Source organism: Oreochromis niloticus, linkage group LG12 (assembly GCF_001858045.2).
Source record: "Oreochromis niloticus isolate F11D_XX linkage group LG12, O_niloticus_UMD_NMBU, whole genome shotgun sequence".
NCBI classification, from domain to species: domain Eukaryota; kingdom Metazoa; phylum Chordata; class Actinopteri; order Cichliformes; family Cichlidae; genus Oreochromis; species Oreochromis niloticus.
This window is the reverse complement of record NC_031977.2, coordinates 3,035,060-3,045,386: the sequence shown is the minus strand read 5'-3', so window position 1 is coordinate 3,045,386 and position 10,327 is coordinate 3,035,060. Positions and strand designations below refer to the sequence as shown.

The window sequence follows — 10,327 nt, the reverse complement described above, 5'->3', positions numbered from 1 at the left end:
ATTGGGGTTTTCTGAAACTTGTGACCAGTAGTCTGTATATATCACCACTAATGATTTTAAACAGTATTTTTTTATTTTATTTTTTAAACAAATAGCAATTAAGATATTTTGATAAGATACATTACTGTATCCCAAAAGTTGGGAAATTATGGATTAATTAAAAAAGATCAGTGCTCACTATCCTGCATGGTGCTTAGATAGTGTGCACTGTCACTTCACAGCAAAAAGCTCTGAAGATCTTGGCCCTCCCTCTGTGTACCTGCGTGCACAGAGCTTCCTCTCTCAGCTTCCCCCCACATTATAAGAATTTGGATCCATTTAGTCAAACAGTGGTAAAGTGCTGAGTAATTAAACAGCTGTGACCTGATTGGTGGTTACAGATGAGCTGGAATCAGTTAGCTCAGAGTCAGTTATATGAGGCGGAGACTGACAATAAAACAAGAAGTGACCTCAACGACGTGTTCAGAAAATCAGAAGCAGATAGAGAGAGGCGGGTGTGTGGGACCAGTGTAACCAGCGTACTCAGTGTAGTCCTCAGTGTGCACAGTGTTGTGTTGTGCAGTGTGTAACGGCATGATGGATGGAGTGAGTGAGGATGACCTCTGTTGGCTCCAGTTGGATGACTTCAGGATGCTGCTTATCAAAACTATTGATCCTTCAAGAATCACCCCCTACCTCCGCCAGTGTCAGGTATGGTCTTGCTCCTGCCTCTTCTTCCTGCTCCTTTGCTACTCTCCTCTCTGCTCCTGTGGTTGTTGCTCCTCCTCCTCTTCCTTCCTCTCAGGTGGTGATTGGTTTATGTGTGGTCTACCTTGTCAGGTGATCAGTGCTGAGGATGAAGAGCAGCTTTTCAATGACCCGGCCCTCGTCATCAGGAGGCGTAAAGTTGGTACGTTTTTTTTAAAATTCATACCAGATTGAGGCCAATACAAACTATTCAGTTAGTCTAGAAAGGCCTCCACGTAAACCTTATCCACAAGGAAGAAAAAAAAAACACAGCAATGTTTAATTAATTCACCTGAAATGTGGGTTCATGTAACCGTTGGCTGAAGTAAATACTTGAAAAATGTAGCTGAAAGCACACATCTTCACTGTCCATCCTTTATAGTGTCTATGAGTAAGATGAGTCAGCAAAACGCATTCATAAATTACAAAGTCTCCTGGCGGAGAGGTCTAATTCAGTGACTTCCCATCAGCCTAGCTTACTTCTATCAGTAGTAAGCTAGGCTGATGGGAGCCTAGCTTACTACTGTAGTAGTCAAAGCTCTTCCTCGATAATGCTTAAGCTCTCTCCATGGCCAGAAGCAAAACTCCACCAGATCTCGATGATGGCTGCTGGGATTAGATTTGACTTAGATTTGACTGTATGAGACAGAAATGATCAGAAATGTCTTAGAAACACGACAAAAAGAGTTCACTCAGAGCCTGCTGCGTGTGGTCAGAATGGTCTAAAAATACTAGGAAGTTGTAACAGTGTGGTTCCTCTACACCTTGGCAGGGTGTTGTTGACGTTAGTCGGCAAAACCACTTCCAGAGTTTTTCTGTTGAAAGAAACTTTAAGCATTTACTTAATCGGTTAGGTCATCATGAACAATAAGAAATAAAAAAATAACCAAAAAGAAAATAGAGTGAGCATAACCTCACCAAATATAGATATAGATATCCATGGTAACATCTGAGTCACAGAGTTCAGACCATACTCACTTAGATTATGTCCCGTTCATGTTTAAAGAAGTGTCTAGTTGCCATTGTTGTTCTTATACATGGCAACGTGGCCAAAACTGTTGCCATGACTCGCTGACCCTTGGTGTGCTTATATAAATAGCGCCTTTATCAGCGTAATGAGTCTTGCATCCGCTGACCTTTGTTGTAACCTTTAATCTGTAGGAGCCCTACTGGACATTTTGCAGCGAACGGGAGTCAAAGGTTACACAGCTTTCCTCGAGAGTCTGGAACTGGATTATCCTCAACTGTACAGCCGGATCACTGGGAAGGAACCCAACAAGACCTTCAGCATCCTGATTGGTCTGTCTTCCTGAATGTTTGCCTGTTCGGATATTTTCATGTACTGATTATAAATGGATTCTGAACAGCTTTGTGTTGCGTGTTCAGACACAGCAGGAGAATCAGGTCTCACTCAGTTCTTGATGTCGGAGCTCAGCCGCCTGCAGAGGGCACTGCAGGATGAGCGGAGGCGCCGCCAGCAGGCCTGCTCTGCTGCCAAGGATCAGGTTGGTCTGGCCATACGGTTACTGAAGAACAAAGCGAGATGGAAATGACACAAAAAACTAAATGTTCAGTCGCTCTTGTGCTCTCTCTTTGCACTTGTCTTCAGGAGGTGTGGTCTCGCCAGCAGCAGCTGAAGGACCGTGAGCTGAAGAAGCTGACTGAGCGTGTGCAGAAGATACGAGATGAGCGGGAGCGGCTGAGTGAGGAGGTCAAGCAGCTCAGAGATCACAACTACAGTCTGATGGCTGACATCAACAGTCTGAACCAGGAGAAGAGCAACGCCCTGTTGGCCAACAGAGACCTGCAGATAGAGGTCAGCTAACCTGTGTCCATCTGACATGCTGCTGACCTGTACAGAGATAGAGCCTAACCTCTGACCTCTGTGTGTGTAGGTAGAGCGCCTGAAACACACAGTGATGCGAGCAGAAAACCAGACTCGACTGCTGAGGCGACGAACACTGAGACCACTCCAGGAGGTACTGGACATTTAACACACACCAGCACCCTTTTACCTTTTATCTGACCCTCACTACAGCTATGTATGAATTATTCAGCTTCGACTGTTGAGTGCTTTTAGTTTGAGCTCATGCCTGCAGGTTACATCACATAACTACACCCACATGAAAGAGGAAGGTTTCACATGGCTTTGCATTCCTGTGAAAAGCTAAGAAAATATTAAAATTCATGAACATACAATGAGAAAAAAAGACTGAATATGAATGCTTGTTTGGAAGGGTTGCCAGGAGAAAGCATGGCAGCACAGCTTAGGTTTTCAAGGTTGCACGTGAAGAAACCACAACCACATCCTGTGGATAGAACTGACCAAAGTGGAGATGTTCGGCTGTAGCACACTGGGCAATGTTTGGTGAAGACCAAAACTTTCACATGACTATTTCTGCTGCTTTGCCTAGAATTTGCTTTTCACACTACACTTTTGTTGGACTGGACTTGGTTTTAAAGGCAATTTTCACAGCTACACTTTAACAAACAATTCAAACACCTTTCATTTGTTATCCCATGTGAACTGATTAGTAGTGAAAAGTATTTCACACACGTCTTATCCCAGACTACATTTCAGTTCTCTTTGCAGAGCTTTAAAGCTGCTTAAAGGTTATAGAACACCACATGGATTAACATGTTAACTTGTGTATTTCAGAGCAAGAGTCTGGCTTTGCCCACTGAGACCTTTTTCCACCCGGATAAACTGGAGGAGCTGAAAGAGGAGAAAAAGGAGGAGAAAAAGCAGGAGAAGAAAGAGGAGGCACCAAAGCAGCAGCAGCAGCAGCAGCAGGAGAGTAAAGCTCCTATGATGAACCTCCTCTCCACGGTGTTCAGACTGAGGAGAGAACTCCACAAAACAGAGGAGCAGAGAGCCAGGGTGAGGAGCACCGGGAGTTTCAAACAAGACTATAGCACATGGCTAACAGAATGCAAAGCAGCTGCCATTAAGCAAATAAATATGATGCATTCAGGAGAATTTAAATTGTAGAATGCATCACATGTAATATTAGCATTTTGGCTGCTGCTAATTAGTTTTTTGGGACCCTTAAGTGGCCATATTTGGATTAGAGGCTGTAGTGTGAAGTCCAAAGATTTAAGTTATGAAATTTGTGGAACCTCTTCATAGAGGATCCACACGTGTTCATTGTTGCTCTAAAGCTGGACACATTACAGTAAAAGTCTGTAGGGATGGACTCATTTATACTGCCAGCTTCAAATGGTCACTAGAGGATCTGCAGTTTTTGGCAATTCTGCATGTTTGTTTGATATGTGACATATTCAGGGGCACATGCTATTTTGCGTACTTTCATATTTAATGCTTTCAGGGACATTTATGGTCTTCAAATGGTCCTGATATTTTAACAACTTCAGTGGCTTTTAAACATTTCATGATAAGTGTAATCTCTGAGATGTTCCTTGTGATGGATCATTACTTTTGTCATACTTTCAGCGATATGTGGTTTTAGGTTGAGTTTGGTTAGTAGTCAATGTGCACCATGGTGTTTCTGAGAAGCAGCATTGCTCATGCAACAGTAAAAGAATGTTTTATTGGAGCAAAGAGTAGCAGGAAATCCACATGCACACTTCTATTTGATGTGAATCCATCGAGTGTGTCATGTGTCAGCTATCAAGTGTAACTGTTGGAGGCTGTATGTGTGTGTATAAGTCTCATTCTTGGTTTTGCAAGCCTGAATGTGTTTGTTTTCAGAGTTTGGAGGAGAAAGAGGAACTGGAACTGCGCTGTGCTCAGCTGAAAGGAGATGCTAAGATCTACCGTCAACAAAACAAACAAACCCTGAGACAGCTGGAAGAGGTGATCAGGGAGAGAGACAAGGTGAGGAGGCTGAGAAGGAGAAGGGATAAGAATGGGAGGTGGGGCAGAATGTCGGTGGGTGTTAACTCTCTGGTCTGTTCTTCAGGCACTGTCATCCCAGTCAGAGAAGCATGAGGAGGCACGTGTACTCCTGCAGGAGAAGGACCAGTACAGGGAGCAGGTCAGAAAGCTGACTGAGCAAATGGACAGGCTGGAGCTTCTGCTGCTGAGGTCACAGGGGGAGGAGCTACAGCTGAGGACACGCCTCCGCAGAATCACTTCCAACTCTCATCAGGTGAGGAGCTGCAGGAGGAGGGATTTTATGAAGGTGAAGTATTGATGAGGTAATAACAACGGCTACTGTTCTCAGTGTGAGAGGAGTGTGAGCAGCGAGGAAGAGGAGGAGCCTGCAAAGAGCACTGCTAAAGGTCAGAGTCGTGTCATGTGATGAGATGACATGGGGTAATGTGAGTTGATGTCACGTACAGTGGTTTTGTGTGAACAGGCAGCAGTGAGGAGGTTCGCAGCGGGACATCGGGGGAGAACGACGAGACTCAGCGGCAGCAGAATGACTCTTCAGGAGAAATTGTTGAGACTGGCTTCAAATCCAGTAATACTGTATCATGGGTAATTTCTACGTGCCTTATTCACACTGCTAATTTAACTCATGGTGTTTAAAAGAGACGTCAAAGCCTGTCTGTTCGTCTACAGGAGGAGGAGCAAGCAGAAGTCTGTTTTAGAGGTCGTTCAAACTTTGTTTACCGCAGGTTAGTATTGGCTTTTTAAAACTTTATTTCTCTACATCTGTACATGCATACACTGTTTTCTTATTTCCAACAGGAAGCGAGCCCTCAGGTCAAAGTTCAACAGTACAGACTACGTAGCCTGTAACCTCGACGACAGCAGCGACATCACCGACTCTGACTGATGTGACTTCATGAATGTATTTAATGTTAAATGCATGGCATATTTTTACAAACCTGGAGCTCAAAGTGCTCCACATGGCAACACCAAAACAACTCTAAGAAGCAGCAATAAAGTTTTACTTCAGACAAATGAAGACAACATATAGCTATTTATGTTTAATACAAGAATTTCTAATAGGACTTAAAGAAAAAAAATGTAAACTTAATAGCAACAATACATCACAACTGTCAGCCTAAAAACTGAGGGCCAGATTTACTGAAGGGTGCAAGTTTGTGTGATGCTGCTGTTGCAAAAATGCACAGATGGGAGAGGAAATTCTGCAGCTCACTTGTTAAAATTGCTCATTTAAAAATAAGATCCAGCTAGTTTATTTCAGTAATGAGAAATGAACCAAGAGCAGCACAACCTGGTGAGTCAAAAAGAGCCGAACTGATCTAACTGATGAGGGTTTTTTCGCTGGTGCAGACCGTTAGAAAATCTGGCCCAAAGGGGAGTTTACAGAGGAAGCAGTTTGTAGCAATTTTGTAGCAGACGGTTGGTCACGAGTAGACATTCCAGCTTCTGGCTGCTTAGGTACATCGCTGAGGTGTTTACCACCCTTTCTTTTGTGAATTAGCAGCATCTTTGGTTGGATTCACCGGTAGTCACTTAAATCGCTCACCTTGAAGTTGAGAAAAGTTTAACTCAGACCTGCCCACTGCGCATCACCAAAGGTTATTTCATCTTGATGTAACTGAATGTCATTGACTTTCTATTATCCCGGGTGTTCATTCTAGACATTTTTCTGGATTCCCCTTATACTATATAACACAACACCCAGCACGCCCCTACGGGCGGTTTATCCTTCAAGCTCGGGTCCTCTACCAGAGGCCTGGGAGCTTGAGGGTCCTGCGCAGTATCTTAGCTGTTCCCAGGACTGCGCTCTTCTGGACAGAGATCTCCGATGTTGTTCCCGGGATCTGCTGGAGCCACTCGCCTAGCTTGGGAGTCACCGCATCTAGTGCTCCGATTACCACGGGGACCACCGTTACCTTCACCCTCCACATCCTCTCGAGCTCTTCTCTGAGCCCTTGGTATTTCTCCAGCTTCTCGTGTTCCTTCTTCCTGATATTGCTGTCATTCGGAACTGCTACATCGATCACTACAGCCGTCTTCTTCTGTTTGTCTACCACCACTATGTCCGGTTGGTTAGCCACCACCATTTTGTCCGTCTGCATCTGGAAGTCCCACAGGATCTTAGCTCGGTCATTCTCCATCACCCTTGGGGGCATCTCCCATTTTGACCTTGGGACTTCCAGGTTATACTCGGCACAGATGTTCCTGTACACTATGCCGGCCACTTGGTTATGGCGCTCCATGTATGCCTTGCCTGCTAGCATCTTGCACCCTGCTGTTATGTGCTGGATTGTCTCTGGGGCATCTTTACACAGCCTGCACCTGGGGTCTTGCCTGGTGTGATAGACCCCACATTAAACATGGGAAATTTTCCTTTAAAATCACTGACAGAGCTCATAATTCTGATATAATGAGGTGGGATATTCCACAGTTAAGGCGCATCAAAACAGAAGGTGCTTTTACCTGACGTAGAAGATAGATGCAGCCAACAAGACATCACTTCTAGGTTGGTGAAGCCTTCAACTGAGCATTTTGATGAAAAAAAACAACAAACAAATGCCACATGCTCATTGGTTGACAACTTGTGATTTCCTTATTGATTTTTACACAACTGGAAGTCTTTTTGCAAACAGAGAAGTCGCCCCCTCCTGGTCATTAGAAATAATTCAGCCACTTCCATGAAGATTTGTCCAACTTTAACATACAGTCTACGGAATGGACACATTTATTGCTTTTTTGACTGATGTGGTTATAGTTGGCAATCTAGACCCAGGTCCAGAAATTTCCACTAGAAATGACTCTTGCTGATGCTAAAAACTTTGTTCTTAACAGAAAATTGTTGTGTCCAAAGTTGGAACCACTGCTGCAGGTGACTATGGGAAGGGCAAATGCAGCTTACAGATTCTGTCTGCCATGATTTTCACCAAGTCAGAATTGGCTCTGCACTGGCACTGTTTCTGGTAGCACACTAGTTAAACTAGTGTCTATGATGTATGTAGTGATATGATCAGTGAGGAGAGCAATGAGAAGATGCGGTATGTTGGGGTGATGCAGAGATGTACAGTTGTACATCATATGGTTTTTAGCTTTTTTAAATAATCTTTCCAAGTTAGAGCACGAAAGCTAAATATTCATGTTTACATGCCATTACTCTCTGAGATACGATCCCAAAGACAAAAAGAACTCTCTGTCTGTTAAATAAGATTTCAGCTCAGGAAAAGCAATGAAAGACCAGACCATGACCAAACAGTGGATCCAAATCTGCTCAGATTTCTAAAAATTGACAGAGCTTTCAGTTTCCAGTTGAATCTGAAGTTGGCTTTTTTAATTTTTACCTAGAAGTTCATTTTTTCACTTTAACATTTCATGCTCTGAAATCAGGAAACTTGCAGTGTTTGTCGAAATGATTTGTTTTGTTCACTACAAAAAGTGTTACCTGGAAGCTGGAGAAAATCTCTGATTTTAGACTTCATTTAGACTTTGCTAGGTATTAATTAGATTGTTATTATAAATAATGAAGCGATGTTTAGTATACAGTATTTACTTTTCGTATAAGTAGGCAGGGTTGACATCAGCGGCTGTGAACCTGGAGGCTGCTGTTTTTGTTCTTGTTTCTTTCACTAGAGATCCAGGTTTAAAATATAATTATTTCAAATTGAAACTGGTCTCACTTTACTATTGTGATGAATGTTGCTGGACACCAAAATCATTATGTCTGCAGAATGCAGTTAGCGAGTCTTATCTGCTATGATTGAACATAATGCAACATAAATGCTAGAAAATTATCATTGATATCATTACCATTATTTTAAACACAATTTATTGACATAATAAAACCAATTAAAACTTTACTAATGACTTTTAAAAATTCTTAATTAAAAATTACAATTAACTTTGAATAATTAGGTACTCAAGGTAAATTAAATAGATAGTTATTATTTATTAACAATGTTTATTTTTCTGTTTTCTTGTCTGAATTTCACTTTCCACGGCATTCAAACACCCTAACCCATATTTTTACTGATGACTTTTGTTGCAGTGTACATAATCTGATTTTTCTTCTTTACTTTTGTCTACATGTAATTTAGAGTGTGGCTTGTCTTTATTATGAACGTGCTAAAAGTTTCAAATAATGACAGTGATGTGTAGAAGTAATGCCTGCGAGCCAAAGTTCTGGATTCTGTTTTCAGCTTCCTTTTTTCTTTTTTTGGGGCTTCCATCACAAACTTGTCAGCTTGTCACAGATTTATTTATATAGTCATCTGCTACAGGTACAGAATACCTACAAACAACAGACAGTACACATCACCAGCACAGGCGCTGCTCTTCAGGAGGCCTCCAGAAACTGGTCAAACAGGGAGGCTCAGTATTTTTGAGAAGGAAGAACTTAAATAAGATGAAACAAAAAAAGATGATCTTGTAGTGGAAACCCAGAATAAAAACAGAGCCAACCATGAGCAGAACAGGCAACCAAAACAATCTGATTTCATTTTTGAATCAAACTTTTTGATTCAAGTTTGATTTAAGAACTTTGTTAAAATTCATTTTACTGTGGGATTTAAAGAATTTATAAATTCAGCTTGATGCCATAAAACATTTTTCAAAACTCTCAGTTTCTTGTTATTCCTATTTAATTTCTTAAAAGTTTGATTTTTGTATGAAGTGTTACGAATGTAAATTATTAGAATCCGGATATAACTTTGTTTTGTGTTGCCCAGAAGAACATATTGGACTTTTGTCTTCTTTCAGTATTTAATCAATCAAGAAGATTTTTTTTTTCTATTTAATTAGCAGCAAAGGTTCAGTAAAGCACAGTTAATCACTGAGGGAGAGAATATGATCAGCTCTTGCACTGATTTTTCAGTTTTCTTCCGTCGCTGATGAATTTTCAGATTTTGACAGGTGATCCAATATTTCCTTCAGAGCTCCTGATCTTTCCTGATAGAGCGAATCTCCTCCACCTCAGGAGATCAGACAGTAAGGCTCCCGCTCCGCTTTAAAGCTCCTCATTTTAACATGAATCTGTGTGACTCGCTTCTGGAGCCAGCCTCAAGTGGTCATCAGAGGCGCTTTCTTCACAATTCCATGGAGAGGTGGTCATGGAGGGCCAGAGGATCTTTTTTTTTTCACTCTCTGGTTCTGGAGACCAGCAAAGTTTACTCTTCAGCTTATTTTATGTTCACCTTCAGCTACATTTTGGAACAGTACAAACCACAACATGTAGTATTTCAGATACAGTAGGTTTGCTTTCTAGCAATTTTCAAATAATTTATATAAATGCAAAAAAAAACAAACAAAAAAACTGAAATACAGAACTGATGAGCAGAGATGGGCAGTAACGCGTTACTGTAATCCGATTACTTTTTTCAAGTAACGAGTAAAGTAAGGGATTACTATTGTAAAAACAGTAATTAGATTACTGACACTTTCCCGTAAGCACGCTGCGTTACTAAAACCGTGATTTTTTTGCGAGAGTGTCTCATGACAATGACGTAAGCGAGTGCGACGTTCGTGGCAACAGCTGTGTGCAGATCAACAATGGATAATATATTGAGTGCGGAGAGAGTATGAGCGTGCAGCGTTTAAAGCGTGGAAGTACTGACCTTACTTTGAGTTTGGTTGCGTAAAAAGTGACAAAAACATTAATGTCCGCTGTTCACTGCGTGGGAAGAAAACTTCTTTTTACAGCGAAAAAAACCCTTAACTTCCGAGCAAGCGCCGAGTACGCTACCACGGAATGAG

The 10,327-nt window shown here is 41.8% G+C and overlaps 1 protein-coding gene across 2 annotated transcripts; it reads left to right on the top strand.

Annotated features, from left to right (window-relative positions):
* The first annotated feature begins 445 nt into the window (after positions 1 to 445).
* On the top strand, positions 446 to 6,203 carry card9 (caspase recruitment domain family, member 9). 2 transcript variants are annotated; one of them, XM_013266665.3, is made up of 13 exons: positions 446 to 690; positions 820 to 889; positions 1,888 to 2,025; positions 2,113 to 2,231; positions 2,336 to 2,542; positions 2,622 to 2,705; positions 3,386 to 3,607; positions 4,439 to 4,564; positions 4,650 to 4,838; positions 4,914 to 4,971; positions 5,049 to 5,170; positions 5,258 to 5,310; positions 5,384 to 6,203. In XM_013266665.3, exons 1-13 carry the CDS (start codon positions 574 to 576, stop codon positions 5,469 to 5,471), a joined length of 1,593 nt encoding a protein of 530 aa, XP_013122119.1. In that variant the 5' UTR covers positions 446 to 573; the 3' UTR covers positions 5,472 to 6,203. The 2 variants fall into 2 exon arrangements, with proteins under 2 accessions (XP_013122119.1, XP_005464332.1); XM_005464275.4 differs by having other exon boundaries at positions 449 to 690; positions 5,255 to 5,310.
* The last annotated feature ends 4,124 nt before the right edge of the window (positions 6,204 to 10,327 follow it).

Coding starts and splice junctions, on each gene's coding strand:
- card9 (XM_005464275.4), top strand. CDS start 574: ATGATGGATGGAGTGAGTGAGGATGACCTCTGTTGGCTCCAGTTGGAT. Junction 890..1,887: donor CATCAGGAGGCGTAAAGTTG/GTACGTTTTTTT, acceptor TTTAATCTGTAG/GAGCCCTACTGGACATTTTG. Junction 2,026..2,112: donor GACCTTCAGCATCCTGATTG/GTCTGTCTTCCT, acceptor TTGCGTGTTCAG/ACACAGCAGGAGAATCAGGT.